General features: G+C 33.1%; 2 protein-coding genes and 7 non-coding genes across 9 annotated transcripts; 4 read left to right on the forward strand and 5 right to left on the reverse strand.

The window, feature by feature from the left end:
* Positions 1-715: 715 nt before the first annotated feature.
* Positions 716-4788, reverse strand: LOC126879482 (mediator of RNA polymerase II transcription subunit 31). The gene is made up of 3 exons (XM_050642519.1): positions 4721-4788; positions 4569-4676; positions 716-1157 (listed from the first exon to the last, which is right to left on the reverse strand). The coding sequence occupies exons 1-3, from the start codon at positions 4767-4769 to the stop codon at positions 826-828; spliced, it is 489 nt and encodes a 162-aa protein (XP_050498476.1). The 5' UTR covers positions 4770-4788; the 3' UTR covers positions 716-825.
* Positions 4789-6430: 1642 nt separating this feature from the next.
* On the reverse strand, positions 6431-9547 carry LOC126879481 (cytochrome b-c1 complex subunit Rieske, mitochondrial-like). The gene is made up of 2 exons (XM_050642516.1): positions 9000-9547; positions 6431-6687 (listed from the first exon to the last, which is right to left on the reverse strand). Exons 1-2 carry the CDS (start codon positions 9505-9507, stop codon positions 6500-6502), a joined length of 696 nt encoding a protein of 231 aa, XP_050498473.1. The 5' UTR covers positions 9508-9547; the 3' UTR covers positions 6431-6499.
* A 3206-nt stretch (positions 9548-12753) lies between these two features.
* Trnam-cau (transfer RNA methionine (anticodon CAU)) lies at positions 12754-12825 on the forward strand. Its single transcript has one exon. It is a non-coding gene; the product is annotated as a tRNA-Met (tRNA).
* A 347-nt stretch (positions 12826-13172) lies between these two features.
* Trnam-cau (transfer RNA methionine (anticodon CAU)) lies at positions 13173-13244 on the forward strand. The gene has a single exon. It is a non-coding gene; the product is annotated as a tRNA-Met (tRNA).
* A 1170-nt stretch (positions 13245-14414) lies between these two features.
* On the reverse strand, positions 14415-14486 carry Trnam-cau (transfer RNA methionine (anticodon CAU)). The gene has a single exon. It is a non-coding gene; the product is annotated as a tRNA-Met (tRNA).
* Positions 14487-14702: 216 nt separating this feature from the next.
* Positions 14703-14774, forward strand: Trnam-cau (transfer RNA methionine (anticodon CAU)). Its single transcript has one exon. It is a non-coding gene; the product is annotated as a tRNA-Met (tRNA).
* A 1705-nt stretch (positions 14775-16479) lies between these two features.
* On the reverse strand, positions 16480-16551 carry Trnam-cau (transfer RNA methionine (anticodon CAU)). The gene has a single exon. It is a non-coding gene; the product is annotated as a tRNA-Met (tRNA).
* Positions 16552-17974: 1423 nt separating this feature from the next.
* Positions 17975-18046, reverse strand: Trnam-cau (transfer RNA methionine (anticodon CAU)). The gene has a single exon. It is a non-coding gene; the product is annotated as a tRNA-Met (tRNA).
* Positions 18047-18920: 874 nt separating this feature from the next.
* Trnam-cau (transfer RNA methionine (anticodon CAU)) lies at positions 18921-18992 on the forward strand. Its single transcript has one exon. It is a non-coding gene; the product is annotated as a tRNA-Met (tRNA).
* The last annotated feature ends 664 nt before the right edge of the window (positions 18993-19656 follow it).

Raw genomic sequence — 19656 nt, forward strand, 5'->3', positions numbered from 1 at the left:
TATTATCTTGTAAATGGTAGGGAATAAAATTTTGAAATTTTTCAGATGTGTATAACTTTACACACGCTATCAAAATAGCTATCAAAATGATAGTGTTGCCATTTAAGAAAATCAACGATGACGTCATATCTCTAAATTGGGACACCCTGTATACATTATTATTATATGTCAAAAATGACAATTTGATATACTAATCGACGGGTCTGAGCATTTTTCAAAAAAACAGTTAGTATTTTAATTATTGAATATATTCCAAATTACAGATATAACTTTGTTATTTTCTATTATCTTGTAAATGGTAGAGAATAAAAATTTGATATTTTGCAGTTATGTATAACTTTACAAACCCTATCAAATTAGCTATCAAAATGACAGTGTTGCCATTTAAGAAAATCGACGATGACGTCATATCTCTAAATTGGGACACCCTGTATACATTTTTATTGAATGCCAAAAAGGACAATTTGAAATACTAATCGACGGGTCTGAGCATTTTCCAAAAAAACAATTAGTATTTGAGATATTGAATTTATTCCACTTTACAGACTCTCTCTGTATATATTCATTTTTGTTTGTTTGGTCAATATTACAAAGACCAAGTGCTAGAGATTAACAATTCTCGCCTGAACTAAGAAGAAGAAGAGAGGTTAACAGGATTTTTTTAAATTAAAAAAATCATAAATATTAGATACAAAAACAATATAATAAAATCCAATTTACCATAATACTTTACCAATTTATTATTTTTGTAAAAAATAGGTACATTGAAAATCAGTTCTAACAATAATATAACCCTACATTTAAAAATACACCTATCCCTAATTGTTAAGATATTTTAGAGTTCATATGCCCATTGCTCTGATTGTTTTGATTTCCACTATTCTGTTCCATATTACCATTGGCGATAGGTGTCGTCAATAATCTGCTTCTTCTTCTGGTATAATGTTGCCATAATAGAATCTGTTGATCGTCAATAAACTTAGAACACTGTGCATTCACTAACTCTCGTCGAAAATGTTCGTACTGAAGTAGGTCCAAAAAATATAAACACATTGGATATTTGAGATACTTTGCATATTCAGGCTCCTTCCAGTACAAGAGGTACTTTAAATAATTGACGAAGGTACTGTCTTTAAAATATCCTCTTTGAGCTAAAACTAAAAATAATTATTAGAACTTCCTAATCATTCATGAGTGTACCTAATCACTTTTTGTTTATTCTAAGGAACTTTCTACCTTTGTTATGATGTACTCTTTCATTCTACATATTTATAAATTTTTCAAAAATATTTATTAGTTTTTCCATGATATGAAAAAATTGAACACCATGTCTGTGGTGAACATTCCCTATCTTTGTCATACAACACACTCAGTTGAACAGAATATGGTGACAAGACAGTCACAAACAAAACTACTAAATATTTGACACAGCTTCAGGAATATTTTGAGTTGTTTATTAAATAATAATGATAGTGTATTTGCTAAATAATTTTTATTTAGTTATTTATTATTTATGGAAGATCCAAGCACAGAATACACCAGGGTATATTCTGCGATCCAAGTCATCATCATCATTCTCTTTGCCTTATCCCTATGCGGGGTCGGCTTCCCTAATTGCATTTCTCCACACAATTCTATCCTGGGTCATATCAATATTAATCCCCTTTACCAACATGTCCTGCCTAATCGTCTCGCCCCACATCTTCTTTGGTCTTCCTCTCCTACTCCTTCCAGGAATCTGCACTTCAGCTATTCTTCGTATTGGGTGATTAACGTCTCGACGTTGAACATGACCAAACCATCCCAACCTATACTCTCTCATTTTGGCATCAATTGGTGCCACACCTAGACTTCCCCTACTATTCTGCGATCCAAGTATGATGTTCAAAATTTATCTAACTGTTCTATAGTAACAATATGGATAAAATCACTTTACCACTTTTTCTTTTTTCTTGATTATTAATTTTTATTGTACACTGAAGTGCAAAATTAACCGGACACCTTATTAATGGATCTTTTTTGATGTCTCGAATTTCCTAAACCTGTTGTCAATATATTATAGCCTTATTCTTTAACAATATCGCTGTAATAGTATTGTTGCTAAAAAGTTAAATTTTCATTGTATACCGGGTTTACCAATCAAACTGTGATTTTTCTCAAAGTTCGTATCACCCTGTGGAGTATTCTAGCATTTCTAAAATACTCAAATTAAAACCCAACTATAGCCTCATGTTTTCTCAACATTTTGTTTTTTGATTCATTTGCTTACGTTAGACCATAAAAAAGTTAGGTACTTTAACAACTAGCCATGTTTTTTTAATACAGGGTTTTTTTTTAATAAGTATGGCGAACTTTAAAGGGTAATTCTGCATGAAAAAATATTGACAGTTTGCTTTATAAACAGTATATCCGCAAATGCTTCGTTTCCGAGATAGGGGGTGTTGAAATTTTTCTTACAAACTGGCGATTTATTTATTGCCTTAGAACCGGTTGAGATATGCAAATGAAATTTGGTGGGTTTTAAGAAGTAGTTATGGCACATTTTTTGACATAAGATTAAGAATTTAATATTCACCATTGGCACGCCTACGGATAATGTGAATATTAAATTCTTACTTGTATGTCATAAAATGTATAATAACTACGTCTTAAAACCCACCAAATTTCATTTGCATATCTCAACCGATTTTAAAGCAATAAATAAATCTTGAGTTTGTAAGAAAAACTTGAACACCCCCTATCTCAGAAACGAAGCATTTGCAGACATAGGTTTATAAAGAAAACTCATTATTTTTTCATGTAGAATTACCCCTTAAAGTTTGTCATACTTATTTAAAAACACCCTGTATTGATGAAAAACATGGCTAATTGTTAAAGTACCTAACTTTTTTATGGTCCAACATAAGCGAATGAAGCAAAAAACAAAATGTTGAGAAAGCATGAGGCTATAGTTGGGTTTTAATTTGAGTATTGTAGAAATGCTAGAATATTCTACAGGGTGATGCGAAGTTTGATAAAAAAACAGAATTTCATTGGTACACCCGGTATACAATAAAAATTTACCTGTTTAGCAACAATATTATTACAGAGATATTGTTAAAGAATAAGGCTATAACATATTAAAAAACTGCTTAAATCTGACAACAGGTTTAGGAAATTCGAGACATCAAAAATGACCAATTTTTAAGGTGTCCGGTTAATTTTGCACCCCAGTGTATGTTATATAAATTATTGTAATTACTAAATACATAGTTAGTGACAAAATAATCCTATTAATTAACTCAATTATTAATTTAAGTGATTATACAAGTAAAGGTCATCCAAGAACATTCAAAAACTGAAAGAAACAGGCATATCTATGTTAATGACAACAATGTCATTGTCAACTACTGTTTACATCTCCATACCAGTGAGAATTTTGCTACACGTAATTTGCTGTGTAAAGAAAGAAAAAGTAGGGATAATTGGCTTATTTTGCACACTATCACAAACAGGGACAGGTAGACCACATACTATAGTAGCACCGAAAATTCTATTACAGAATAGAAGAAAGTACAGTTATTTAGGCTAAAATTGGATGAAGGGCAAAGATGGATGAAGTATGAAGCACTATTCAGGAAAAGCTGATGAATATATGACTCTGCAACTAGTTGTAACAGCAAAACATGATATTGTCGGTTAATAGTGTTAGCCTGCTAACTCCGTTAATCATCTGGAATGACATTCAAGCAGATTCTGCGTCTATATCATACCTTCATAAACTGTCACACAAGCCTGCTGAGTCATGTAGTTTATAAATAATTATTTATAAGCTACATTGGAGTCAGTGGGTATGTGGGTATATAGACTCAGAATACCCTTGAATGGCATTCCAGGTGAAAAATGGAGTTAGCAGGTTAACACTCTTAGCCCGGGAGTAGTCGCGCTCACTTCTGTAACGTGAATAGTCACGTGTTAGATTCTATCTCAAAATACGAATTTAAATATGAATTTACACCAAATTTTTATTTACTTGTTATGTTAGAAATATTATTTCTAACGATTATTAAAGCTAATTGGCTCTCCCCAAAGCCATAAATTCCACAAAAAGAAGAAAAAAAAAGTTCCTACGCATTACTACATCTTTCCTCGAGGCACTTACGAATTTTATTCAAATTGCCAAATTTTTCATCAAGTTATCGCGAAAAATGATAAAATGTGAGATTCTAACAGCGCGACTACTCACCAGTTAGCCAATGATTTGTAAAACATAAAAAAACTCTGAACACTTTAAGTTACCTATTGGGAAAAGTTACTCTTTGGTCAAATAAAAATGTAGAGTCAGAACTAAGCAAGATGTAGTAGTTTAGTTGGTTTTACTCTAATGCAGACAACCAGAGAATTTTATGACAGCTCTACAGTTATATTCATTTGAAAATATGTTAGTAACCACAGTTATTTTGTAAAGCTATTAGTATAAGCAATATGAAAAGTACCGTGAGGATAACCCATAACATAAACTCTCTTTGGTGCTTCTTCAAAGAGTTGAAAACTTTGTAAACAAAAAATATTGAGGTTAGAAAACTTACAATTTAAATAATTCGGATTTCCTAAACATTGCACAAATTCTAATTCAACCTGAAAACGGCATTTTTGTTGTTCTTCTGTTTCGGGGACACCTGAAACATAATTCCAACCTATTAGTGTGTAAATAAAAAAAATTCTTATTTATATGTCAAACCTTTTCCTCCTAAGGCTGCCATTTTTAAATTTTGTTTTTGTATTGACATATGACATTGACATAAAGAACATCAAGCCACAGAACCATAGACACACTAAGAATATTCTTAGGGCACGTTCACACGACAAGCGGTTAACGCGCGTTTCGATAACGCGCTTTTACAATTATACAGGGTGGGCCAAAGAACCTCGATATTTGGCAGTAGTTGTTAGATTTTAAGGAAATGCCGAAACAGGTCGATTTTTATTTTTAAATTACAATTTTTTGATATCGTTATATGGACGGTTTCTGGTTATGTTGGAACAAACCTTATATATTTTATACTATAGTTTATTTTTAAACCAAGAGGAGTAATTCAAATTTCCAGCGCCGTAAAGCTTGTTTGTAATTGGTCCAACCTCAGGCAAGTTTACTCCAGAGACATGTTAACCGTAGACAAAGCATACTGAGCAAAAAAGCATAACACGCGGCAGTCGATCGGTGGTCCATATATCTCTTTTTACTAAGCGATACCGCTCATATGACGGCCAAAGATGTTTTTAGAACTCTTTAGCAACGTATGTATTAGTATAATATAATATTTATGGATTATCCGGATTACCATCAAAGGCCGATATGGTTAACCAAAAAAGAAGATGTATTTGGTGATATTTATAGTGACTTTCTTGGGTGTGAAGCTGTCTTTTTAGTTTACTCCTCTTGGTTTAAAAACAAGGCTTAGTGACGTGATCCATCTGAGCGTGATGACGTAATCGATGATTTTTAAATTTGAATAGGGGTCGTGTGGTAGCTAATTTGAAAGAGTGTTCAATTCTCTCTTCAGTAATATAAACATTAATATAATTATTTATACAGGGTGACCAAAAAAATTATTTTTGAATATAATTAATTGACGCAAAAAGAAAAATGTATGTGATCTATTTAACTCAAAATACATTGTACTGCTGTCAGAAAATAGAAAAAAATGTTTATTTCACAAGTAAACAGTTCTTTTCACTCAAATTACATCACAAACAGCTTCCCACCTACCTCCTACCTCTTGGCAGTTTGAACGTTTAATTTAAGGAGAAAGCAATGTTTATTGGCCAAATAAACATTTTTTTTGCATTGTCTGGCAGCAATAGAATATATTTTGAGTTAAATAAATTACAAACATTCTTCTTGTTGCGTCAATTAATTTAATTCAAAAATTACCTATTTTTGCTACCCTGTATAAATAATGATATTAATGTTTATATTAATGAATAAAGAATTGAACAACCTTTCAAATGAGCTACCATTTAACCCCTAACCATTCGACCCCTATTCTCATTTAAAAAAATCATCGATTACGTCATCACGCCCAGATGGATGACGTCACTAATATGAAATATATATTAAAACATTTCCTTAAAATCTAATAACTACTACTGCCAATTTAAATATCGAGGTGGACTATTTTCTTTGACTCGCCCTGTATACATTTTTTTCAGGTCGTTCACATGCTAACGAGTTTTTAACATTGTTTATATTTTTTTGCCTCCTTATTTGTTTCACCTAGCGGACAACAAGCACACTAAACTTTTATAAACGGCTTTACTATGTTCGCCTAGTTTTACATCTGGTTGATATTAATAGTACATCCTATTATCAGAATTTAAGGACAGTAAAATTAATTTTCTTGCGTCATCTATAATCTATGAGAGTAATAAATATAAAACACTACAGAAGCATAGTAAATAAATTTTTATTGCAACTAATTTTATTTAAGTAAAATATTTAATAATATTTGAAATAGCACTATCCCACAACTAATGTATCATCGTTTAAAAAACGATGTTCAGGTATAACCAAATTGATAGGGGCAGGTCCTTTCCTTGTTCTTCCTGACGCATCATAATGCGCTCCATGGCAAGGACAGTAATATCCACCCGGCCCAAAATCACCTGCATCTGGTATTGGGACACATCCTAAGTGGGTACATACACCTAAAAACAAAGTATTGTTAAATCAAACTAACAATGTACTGTTTTTTACCATTCTGCAAAATACAGGGTGTTCTATAAATAAACGTTAAAATGTAGAGATACTTACGTAATAGAAAATAGAATATTGTATAGGGCGTCAATAAGTTATTTGATTAATGACATACCATGACGTCACTTTTACTTTTACTCCCTAGGGAGTAAAAGTACTTTGTTTCCCTAGGGAGGAAAAGTACGACTTTGCTCCCTACAATGAGGTCAGGAAATGTATACTTTCAGTAGAGGTAGGTGGAAAATATATTTTAATCTAACGTTTGGTTTCATAATCAGTTAAAGTGGACTTTAAATTTTAAGTTGGTACCTTTATCAATGCAATTCATATGGGTAAATGTCAACTTTAAAGTGAACTTTAGTCACAGAATAAATAACCATACAGAAACGAAACTCCTGCCGAAAACGGTAACATAATTTCCATGCTCATGTGTCAACGTAACTGGTGCAACCTCACTTTTGCGACTGACGTGACAGTTGTTTATAGTTAAATTTTATATTTATATATGTTTTATTTTATATTTTATTTATATTTTCTTGTTAAATTTTATATTTCATATTAAATTAATAACAACTTGTCAAAAATATTACCTAATTTGGAATGGTCTATTCCTTAGAACATCAAGTTCTGTAACTGGTGCACAAGGTCAAATATTTCGGTCCCAACAAAATCAATGGAAACGACAGTCAGATTCGCTTCTGTGTGGTTATATATTCTGTGCTTTAGTTAATGTCCACTTTAAGTTGATTATGAAACCGGGCGTTAGTATCATAAAGTTGATTGACATGGGAACGAGAGAAGCTCTGTTCAGTTTACTAGTTCTGGCCCAAAATTGCTATGACCAACAGAAAGATATATTTTTATGGTTCATAGATTTTGAAAAATCATTTGATAGAGTAACACACGATCTGCTACATATTAGAATGCTTGCAGAAAGTAGATTTAGATGTAAAAGACATCACATTCTTAAATAAACTGTACTGAAACCAAAACGTCAGAATTAGGACCGAAGGTTCCATGTCCGCAGAAGTGTAGTTAGACAAGGGTGTGTTCTGTCACCCCTGCCACATAATAGAAAACAATAATTGTTCTGTGCCTCTGCTATTTAATCTTTTTTACTCCGAGTTTCTATTTAAACAGGCACTGGAGAATTCCAAGAATGGAGTTAAGGTGAACGGCGTAAATATTAACAACATCAGATATGTCGATGATATATCATTGATTGCGGATTTCGACTTGGCACCACAACAACTCATCTACATGATCAACTCGGTCTGTGAGAAAATTTGTATGAAAATATACATTAAGAAAACCAAAGTGATGTCTAACCGAAAAAACTAAAATGTGCCTCAACCTTGCACAATAAACAGGCACATTTTAGAACAGGTATATTTTAAGTATGTACCTGGAATGTTGGATTGATAGTAGTCTAAATTCTGATCTACAAATAAGATCGAAAATAGAATAGGTCAGAAAATCTTTCGAAAAAATCAAAAGACTGCTATGTGATTCTCGAATAAAACCCAAAGTCGGACTACGTTTATCAAAATGCTACGTCTGATCGACTCTTCTCTATGCAGTTAAAACATGAAGCCTAAGGCAAGCCGCACACCAACGAAACATGAAACGTAAACCATGAAACATGAAACGTAAAACACGTTTCATGAAAATAAAACACGGCTAAACAAATCTTGAAGTTCGCCTACCAATGAAACGAGTATGATTCATGCTCATAAAACATTTTTATTTTCGGAGAGTTTCATAAATCGCCGTACGTTTATTTATTTAGCAGTGTTTTATTTCCATGAAACGTGATTTGCGTTTCATGTTTCTTTGATGTGCGGCCTTAAAACATCAACCGTAAATAAATTGGAGGTCTTTAAAATGAGGATCTACCGGACAATTCTCAAAATTTCATATGAACATCTCATACCTCAAACGAAGAAGTGCTGCATAAAATAGGCAGGGAACGAGAACTTTTTCAACACAGTGTTCAAAAACATCATACCTAGTCCACATACTGAGAAATAATAAATACCAATATGCTCAACTAATATTGAAAGGATAGATCGAGGGAAAGAGGGAACTAGGAAGGAAAATACTATAGTGGCTAAAAAACATCCGACAATGGACAGGGCTAAATTTTGAACAGCTGATAAGATCAACTGAAGACAGAGAAGAGTTTGTAATTGTATTAGCCAATCTACATCAAGAAGAGGGCACATTAAGAAGAAGGATAATATTGGTATACAAATAAACATACCTATTACTACCAAGAATTTTGAATTTGGACATCGATCTTCGTCTTTCTCTGGATCTCTTAGGATCGATAAAGGTACATCTTTAGAACTCTTAATTTGTTCTTCGTTTCTACGCCTTACAAATAAAGGTTTTCCCCTCCACTTAAATGTAACGTTCTTACCTTCTGGAATGTCGCTTAATTTTATTTCAATTCTTGCTAAAGCTAACACGTCAGCTGAAGGTGCCATGAACATTACATCCCTGTTTATCTCAGCTTTGATAGCGTATAAGCCTACGAGAGCTGCTACAAAAGCGACTGTACCTGAAAATGCTTTTCTCTGGTCTTCTGAATCCTTTGTTATTGAATTTGGTGATTTGAGGCTTTTCCGTCTGTAAAATGAGAAATCTGGTACTTTGATATCAGAATGAGATTGTCTAAAAAGGCTTAATATCACAATTTTATTGCAATTGACTTCATTTTTGAGGATATATTGAGAAATGATTTTTTTTGTCAAAGTGGACAGTAACATAATTGAAAGATATTTGTCTACGATATAATAATATGACGTTTTTTAATAACATAAATTAATCACCACGGTAAATTTTTGTAAAGGTCATTTTGATATTTTTTTGTTCTCAAAGAGAATTTTTTGTTCTCAAGTATCTATTCGCGGTGTGCAAGTACTTGAAAAGGGAAACGAGAAACGACCGTGCGCGAGTCGCGGAGAAATATTGCAACTATCTTAAATAATTCATATTGTCAATTGAAATTGTCAAATTGACGTATATTTCATACCTTCTGTCATTGACGCAGAAAAATTATATATTGCTCCACAATATTGATATGATATGCAATTATTATATAAAGGTAGATTTAATTAATTGTATTTTGCTTGCAGTACTGCATTATAATAACTGATTTTATTTAGTAAATACACTTGTTTACGTTTGCTAAACATAACCTGCATTATATTTTTTCTTATTATTTTTTTGGACTATGGTCTTGACAATTATCCAGCAACCAGGACTAATATAATTGGCCAATATAATTAAAAGTGCGAATAAAAGTACAGAGCGTAGAAATAGAGGTCGCTTTGCCGAACTTGCACGGTCCCAATAGGGAAACATTGTCGTGAGGTTGACGACTAAATATCATAAAATTCTTGTCAATTTATTTGGTTTAACAGGGTCTAAAAACTCCTTTTTTCATTTTATATTCGGCCGGACGCGACGCTTTATTATTAATTTTTGTCCAATAATGACTATAAACATAAACGCTGAATGCGCCTCTGAAATCATAGAGGTCTGTGTGACATTCAATTCTAAATCCTGACCCACTATTTTGTGCCGTCTAATTTGGGTTGCCTATATACACTTATATCGGCGAAATCGCGAAATGGGCACATAAATAATAAAAAAGTTTTGCCATTGATTCATAAATACGGAGTATATTATTTTTTGTCAGTCAACGGTTTTGCTGTATATTAACCACTTTAAAAATTCACATTGTTACAATGTTGTTACTATTGTTAGGCATGAATGAATAGAATTAATCAAATATGTAGTACCTTTTTTTGTAATAGATGTATTTACAAATAAAACTGAAAAGTTATTATTAATAAACAAACCTTAATATGTACTATAAAGAGTGATCAGAGGTACCACTTTAATATAATATAGCCACAGTTATATTAAAACTGTGGCTATGTTTGACTTAAATAAAACAATTAAGTAGATATAAAAATCACAAATTTTAGTAAATTTGGGAAAGTATCATAAATACAAATACCAACCTTGAAACGTATTTAAATAACAAATATGTAAATACTAAAAATGTACCCAAGTTGTTGGGGTAAATTTTTTTCTTAATCATTCACCCTTTTTGTACATACATTTCATATTTTTGACTTGGTATCAGAGCTAATGAACAGTATTTCAAAATTTAAATACTTATTTCCAGGTATTTAAATACTTTATTAGAGCATTTAAATTCCAAGTATTTATTTATAATTATATAGAGTATTTAAATATAGTATACTTATCAGTTAAATACTTACTCTAAAGTCCAAAGTTTTAAATACTTACAACAAAGTACATATTGAAATTTTGAAATGGGTACTGCCCATCAGCTCTGATACCAAGTCACAGTATATAGGTTTATAATACAACAATTCGTATGAGCAAAAAAACTGTGACCAAGTTAAAAATATAAAATGTGCAAAAAGAGTGGATGATTCAGAAAAAAATTACCCAAAAACTTTCCCAAATTTAATAAAATTTGTGATTTTTTCATACCAAATCCTTGTTTTATCCTTAAACAGTATAGGTAAATATCACTCTTTATAATAATAACTTTTCAGTTTCATTTTTAAATACATCAACAAAAAAGGTACTAATACAATACTGTATTAGTAATACACAAATTTTACTCATTCACAGTCATTTGTTTCGAGCTTCTGTCATATTTAGTATAATCTGTGTATTCGCCCCGAGCGTTAACAAAGTGTCAAAGCAAAATCGACCGACCTGCTCATGGTGGCGGATTTTTGAAATTTTATAAGGACGCTTTGTGTATGTTTAAATGAGACATTTAAAAAAAATGCCGTGTCACGCTAGTGATATTATGTATTAATATAAACAGAAAATAAAAACGCACTTAATCTGATATAAATTCTTCACTTTCCAATATTGATTATCAGTTCGATTTTGTATACATAACCTCACTATCGCAGTTTATGTCAATAAATCTTTATTAACGCAAAAGAAAATATTTTTGTTGCACTATAAATTACAGTATAAATTAATAACTAATGAAGTCTAACAATTTTTTTCGGTTATTACCACTACAAAATAAAATATTCAAGTTTAACAAAATAATCCCATGACTCAATGTTAAAACGTCCTTACAAAATCTGACAGCGTGTCACGTGACTGTAAGTAGAGGGGAGACGCACGATATTATACAACATCTGACAGAAGCTCGAAACAAATGACAATCGATGAAAAGCCCTATTCATGCATTCAATGTGAATTTTTAAAGTGGTTAAGGCCGCACATACATTGGATCCGTATTTCTCCGATCCGAACCGATATCGACCGACGTCGAAGTGCTTCTCTGCTGTAGCTGTGTAGCTTCTCGTATCAATCGCCCGATATCGGATCGGAGCATAGATGATGGATCGGAGGAAAACGGATCCAATGTAGGCACCCCCATTTAATATTATTATTTTTTTAATCCGACGTCGGATCGGAGAAATACGGATCAAATGTAGGCACCCCCATTTAATACTAATATTTTTTTAATCCGACGTCGGATCGGATCGGATCGGAAAAATACGGATAAAATGTAGGTGCGGCCTAATACAGCAAAACTTTATTATTTATATGCCCATTTCGCCGATTTAAGTTCATATAGGCAACACAAATTACACGACACAAAGTAGTGGGTCAGACGCTAGACAGAACTAACAGTGACGAACCATAGAGTTATATATTAGCATAGAGAGAGTGTCATTCAGAGCGAAGTGACGACACCATCTTTTTTATTTGGATTAGTGCTGTTTCACTCTTACGCATAGTAAAGCTACTACAGTTGTCCTCCTCTTCCGTGCCTATATTCACACTGAATGTCATCATAGATTTTCGATACAATGTGTTAGAAAGAGATGCTGCAAGCCAGTTCATGAGATCTTGTCGTCAGGAAGCGCGGAAGGTAGGCTCCCTCTATGTTAATATATACCTCTATGTGACGAACCAATTGATTCCATAACGCCATCAGCAGAGTGGCGCAGTGGAAGCGTGCTGGGCCCATAACCCAGAGGTCCGTGGATCGAAACCACGCTCTGCTAAAGTTTTTTAATATTTTTTTTAACATTGAATTTAAAATATTATAGCTTATGACGTAATAACGTAAATATGTAATAATAAAGGCATAATTATCGATTTATTTAACACTTTTTTTATAGGTACTCCTAATAATTTATAAAGATGAAGATGACAATCGAAACGCGTCCTGAAAAATGTATTAAATAAATTTTGTTTTTACAATTTGCGGTTTTACTTAGAGATTAACAATCGTATTACTTCACAAACCACATTAAAAAGTACTTTTCATTATGAATAATTTAAAATGGTTTAATCTAATGTACAATAATAACTTCTATTAAGTTAATGTAATTACCTCCAACTTTGTATAAGCAGAGTGGCGCAGTGGAAGCGTGCTGGGCCCATAACCCAGAGGTCCGTGGATCGAAACCACGCTCTGCTAACTTTTTTTTTATTTTTTTGTATAATATAAAATAGATATTAATTTCACAAATTTTCTATTCCAGTAATGTAGGTATTTATTTATACACTAAAGTTAATATTTGCTATGTTATTCAACGGGATGACTTAATTTGCATCGGGAATTCATTTTCTTATTATTACTTACAATTTTTAGCAATATTTCTCGCAGGTTTCTCTTTAGGGTAAAGGCAGGCAATCGTTTTTTATTTACACGCAATTTTTTTTTTAATTATATTAGTCTATACGTATTGTTATATCAATAAATGGTCATAAAATAAACAACCTACGTTTCGCAGATGGCACAGCACTTCTTGCAAATAGTCAAGCAGAGCTGATTGATCTTATACTACTGGTCGAAAACGAATGTCAAATATTTGTCCTGCAATTAAAAATATCAAAGTTACTTGATATCATTGATGATGATGACATTAATATGAATGTTACGAATCCTTTGGACCGACCGTAAGTCTCTCCAGTAAGTCAATCTCCAACAATTAAAATACTGTTGACATGTTATGAGAGCAAACACAGAAAACATGAAAAGACTCATTATGCAAGGAAAGCTGGAAGGCAGAAGATAATGAGGAAGATCCCCAACAAGACGGATCGACCAATTTACTGCTTCTTAAAATTCCATCTCCTATCGGAGGTTGGATATCATATAATGGCTATGGTCAGTTTGTTAGCTGCTGCTCTGAACAGTTGTAATGAACTACAGTTAAATTATTCTCTAAGGTTCCTCAGCCAGGAGATGCGTCTTCTTCCTATGCTTCTTCTTCCTTGGATCCTTGCATAATAATTTTCAGCAACTCCTATTTTTCTCCTCTGGTAATGTGACACCCAAATATTCCAGTTTTCTTGTTTTTATACTGTTCATAATTTCTAACTCCTTATTTAAGCGTCGTAGCACTTCAACATTGATAATCCTTTGAACCCACTGAATTTTCTATATTCTTCTGTAACACCACATTTCGAACGATTCTATTTTTCTTATGTGTTGTCTCGTCAATGTCCAAGCTTCCATTCCGTACAATCCATTCCAAATCCGCACACGTAAACAAAGTCTTAAAAATGGATGAATATGTCGATAAATCCTTTATTTTTATTAACATATTTATTTTAATGTAATCTTGGTAATCTTAAAAAACTTTAGCAGAGCGTGGTTTCGATCCACGGACCTCTGGGTTATGGGCCCAGCACGCTTCCACTGCGCCACTCTGCTGTTGTTGCAAAGTTGCCGGTTGACTGAACGCTCACATGCTAAAGATTTATTGTAATTTGTAATACACTATCATATTTAGATTTCTTCAGCACTTTACTCTTTTTCAATTGGGATATTTGAATATATTTATGTTTAAATATATGATCATGTGTTATATTGATCTATTGATGGGTATTACCATGCGAGCGATCAGTCAACCGGCAACGTTGCAACAACAGCAGAGTGGCGCAGTGGAAGCGTGCTGGGCCCATAACCCAGAGGTCCGTGGATCGAAACCACGCTCTGCTAACTTTTTTTAATTTTTGAAGTTATACTTCTTTAGACGCGATTGAAAGTAAAATTTCATAAATCTGCGCGCATGCGCACACAGACAGTATGGCGTTTAGTTGCTAAATCTTTCTAGTTATGTATAACTATATCAGTGCAAGAAAAGGTGTCAAAAGGTGTGTTTTTAGTAAATATATTTATTATAATTTTTGTCTTTGGATTTTTCTTCCTCAGAAGTAAGATGAGTATTATTAAAACATTTTATTGTATATTTATTATACCTTGTCTGTTTGTTACCGTGAATTGTCATTAGGTACGTCCGAATCAATATAGACACAGTCCTCGTAGTCTAGTTGGTATAGCGTTCGGTCCGTTCGGCCAGAGAACGAGAGGTTATTGAGTTCGAATCCAGTGCAACCCTATATGTTTTTTTATTTTTTTGAAAGCGGTAAGCACAAAATTAGTTTGGTGTTTAAAAAAAAATTAATACAAACTGTTATTTAAAGTATATTTATTTTTAGGAAATCATATAATAGAAGTATAACTTCTTACGTGCGTACAAAGTACACACACATTCTTTTTTATATATTATTATAAAATAGATCTTATTCCACAAATTTTCTATTCAAGTAATGTAGGTATTTAATCAAATATTACACTAAAGTTATTCTTTGCCATGCTATTTCAACGGGATGACTTAATTTGCATCGGGAATTCATTTTCTTATTACTTACAATTTTTAGCAAGATCTCTCGCAGGTTTTTCTTTAGAGTAAAGGCAGGCAATCGTTTTTTATTTACACGCAATTTTTTTTCTAATTATATTATATAGTCTGTACGTGTATTGTTATATCAATAAATGGTCATAAAATAAACAACCTACGTTTCGCAGATGACATAACACTTCTTGCAAATAGTCAAGCACAGCTGATTGATCTTATACGACTGGTCGAAAACGAATGTCAAATATTTGTCCTGCAATTAAACATATCAAAGTTACTTGATATCATGATGATGACATTGATATGAATGTTACGAATCCTTTTGACCGATCGTAAGACTCTCCAGTAAGTCCCATCTCCAACAATTAAAATACTGTTGACATGTTATGAAAGCAAACACAGAAAACATGAAAAGACTCATTATACAAGGAAAGGTGGAAGGCAGAAGATCATGAGGAAGATCCCCAATAAGATGGATCGACCAATTTCTTATTCTTAAAATTCCATCTCCTATTGGAGGTTGGATATCATATAAGGGCTATGCTCACTTTGTTGGCTGCTGCTCTGAACAGTTGTAATGAACTACAGTTAAACCATTCTCTAAGGTGCCTCAGCCAGGAGATGCGTCTTCTTCCTTGGATCCTTCCTTGCATAATAATTTTCAGCAACTCATATTTTTCTCCTCTAGTAATGTGACCCAAATATTCCGGTTTTCTTGTGTTTATACTGTTCATAATTTCTAACTCCTTATTTAAACGTAGTAGCACTTTAACATTGTTAATCCTTTGAACCCAATGAATTTGCAATATTCTTCTGTAACACCACATTTCGAACGATTCTATTTTTCTTATGTGTTGTCTCTTCAATGTCCAAGCTTACATTCCGTACACTCCATTCCAAATTCGCACACGTAAACAAAGTCTTAAAAATGAATCAATATGTCGATAAGTCCTTTATTTTTATTAACATTTATTTTAATTTAATCTTGGTAATCTTAAAAAACTTTAGCAGAGCGTGGTTTCGATCCACGGACCTCTGGGTTATGGGCCCAGCACGCTTCCACTGCGCCACTCTGCTGTTGTTGCAACGTTGCCGGTTGACTGAACGCTCACATGCCAAAAATTTATTGTAATACACTATCGTGTTTAGATTTCTTCAGCACTTTACTCTAAATGTTTTCAATTGGGATGTTTGAATATATTTATGTTTAAATATGATCATGTGCTTTGATATACATAGATACCATGCGAGCGATCAGTCAACCGGCAACGTTGCAACAACAACAGAGTGGCGCAGTGGAAGCGTGCTGGGCCCATAACCCAGAGGTCCGTGGATCAAAACCACGTTCTGCTAACTATTTTTTTTTATATTATTATAAAATAGATATTAATTTCACAACTTTTCTATTCTAGTAATGTAGGTATTTAATTAAATATTACACTAAAGTTAATCTTTGCTATGCTATTTCAACGGGATGACTTAATTTGCATCGGGAATTCATTTTCTTATTACTTACAATTTTTAGCAAGATCTCTCGCAGGTTTTTCTTTAGAGTAAAAGCAGGCAATCGTTTTTTATTTACACGCAATTTTTTTCTAATTATATTAGTCTGTACGTATTGTTATATCAATAAATGGTCATAAAATAAACAACCTACGTTTCGCAGATGACAAACACTTCTTGCAAGTAGTCAAGCACAGCTGATTGATCTTATACGACTGGTCGAAAACGAATGTCAAATATTTGCCCTGCAATTAAACATATCAAAGTTACTTGATATCATGATGATGACATTGATATGATTGTTACGAATCCTTTTGACCGATCGTAAGACTCTCCAGTAAGTCCATCTCCAACAGTTAAAATACTGTTGACATGTTATGAGAGCAAACACAGAAAACATGGAAAGACTCATTATACAAGGAAAGCTGGAAGGCAGAAGATCATGAGGAAGATCCCCAATAAGATGGATCGACCAATTTACTTCTTATTCTTAAAATTCCATCTCCTATTGGAGGTTGGATATCATATAAGGGCTATGGTCACTTTGTTGGCTGCTGCTCTGAACAGTTGTAATGAACTACAGTTAAACCATTCTCTAAGGTTCCTCAGCCAGGAGATGCGTCTTCTTCCTTGGATCCTTCCTTGCATAATAATTTTCAGCAAATCATATTTTTCTCCTCTAGTAGTGTGACCCAAATACGGTTTTCTTGTGTTTATACTGTTCATAATTTCTAACTCCTTATTTAAATGTCGTAGCACTTTAACATTGTTAATCCTTTGAACCCAATGAATTTGCAATATTCTTCTGTTACACCACATTTCGAACGATTCTATTTTTCTTATGTGTTGTCTCTTCAATGTCCAAGCTTACATTCCGTACACTCCATTCCAAATCCGCACACGTAAACAAAGTCTTAAAAATGAATCAATATGTCGATAAATCCTTTATTTTTATTAACATTTATTTTAATTTAATCTTGGTAATCTTATAAAACTTTAGCAGAGCGTGGTTTCGATCCATGGACCTCTGGGTTATGGGCCCAGCACGCTTCCACTGCGCCACTCTGCTGTTGTTGCAACGTTGCCGGTTGACTGAACGCTCACATGCTAAAAATTTATTGTAATTTGTAACGTGATACTATAAATAACAAGATAAGATATTGCACATCCGGAAGTCGTGACGTAACTGGAGACCGGCAAGTTCGTAATGGTTCGTAATCATTCGTAATGTCCGATTACTTTGAATTGTTCGCGGTTGTATTTTATATTTTATCTTTGACAGTTATTTTGACTGGAATCTCGACACTAAATTATTTTCGAATACATTGAAGTTTAATGTTATTTTGCTAATTGAATAATTTCATCACATAATGCATACAAATCCCATTTAATTTTAACAAGAATTCAAATTCAACTTACGGTCTCCACTTACGTAATCAATGCGCGAACTCGGACGTATTTGGGCTACGGGAAGATACTATCTGGTTATTTTTAGTATCATGATTTGTAAAACAATATCGTCAGGCCCCGGGCTATAAATGGGCATTTGCCCAGGGCTGAGGGCGCAAAATAAAAGAGATAATAAATATAAATTAGAGAAACAAATTACCCACTAAAAAATATCTGTAAATATAATACAGGCTAAACTAAATATAATTATGTATGTAGAAATAAATGTCTACATAAAATATAAGTAACATACATAGATTATTTGCTTTAACATTCTAGTAATAAAAGGTGGCGCTAGTAGACCATTTGCCCAGGGCGCCAGTCACCTAAGCCCGGGGCCTGAATATCGTATTTAGATTTCTTCAGCACTTTAGTCTAAATGTTTTCAATTGGGATATTTGATTGAATATATATTTATGTTTAAATATAATCATGTGTTATATTGATAGGTATTACCATGCGAGCGATTAGTCAACCGGCAACGTTGCAACAACAGCAGAGTGGCGCAGTGGAAGCGTGCTGGGCCCATAACCCAGAGGTCCGTGGATCGAAACCACGCTCTGCTATAATCTTTTTCCATTTTGATTTATACATCTATAGAATGAAATAGTAATAAAAATAGGTCAGCCACTACGTCTAGTTATTTCTTCTCATTATTTCATTTTTAAAGTGGTCTCGTTTATTGCGGGGCAAGGATATCTATTGTATGTTTTTCCATAATTTGGTCTAAGTTACTTAAAGCTTCTTGCTCAAAGTACCTCTCATATTCCATGTCCCAATTTTTATTATTTCCTTGGATTGTTGCCTTTCTTTTGGCGTATTTTTCCGTTTTCCCCAGTCGTATTCGTTTTTCTTGCTATTTCGGTATCATACATCCTGAGTTGTTTTTCTTCTACTAGTTTTTTGGCAATTTTATTCAGGCATTTTCATTTCTTTTTGAAGTTATACTTCTTTACGATCGAGAGTGAAATTTTTATAAGGCCGGGCGCATGCGCACACAGACAGTATGTAGTTCGTTGCTAATCTTTCAAGATATGTATGTATCAGCGCTGTCAGCGCAAATAAGTCATTAAAATAATATATTAGTCTTTTTAGTAAATGTATTATTTATTAATGGCGCCTGTTCTTACATATGGCGCAGAGACACTTACCCTAACAAGGACATCTGCACGAAAACTACAAGTGACGCAACGTAGAATGGAAAGATCATTCTTGGGCATAACGTTCAGA

The sequence above is a fragment of the Diabrotica virgifera genome, chromosome 2 (genome assembly GCF_917563875.1).
Source record: "Diabrotica virgifera virgifera chromosome 2, PGI_DIABVI_V3a".
Classification (NCBI taxonomy): domain Eukaryota; kingdom Metazoa; phylum Arthropoda; class Insecta; order Coleoptera; family Chrysomelidae; genus Diabrotica; species Diabrotica virgifera.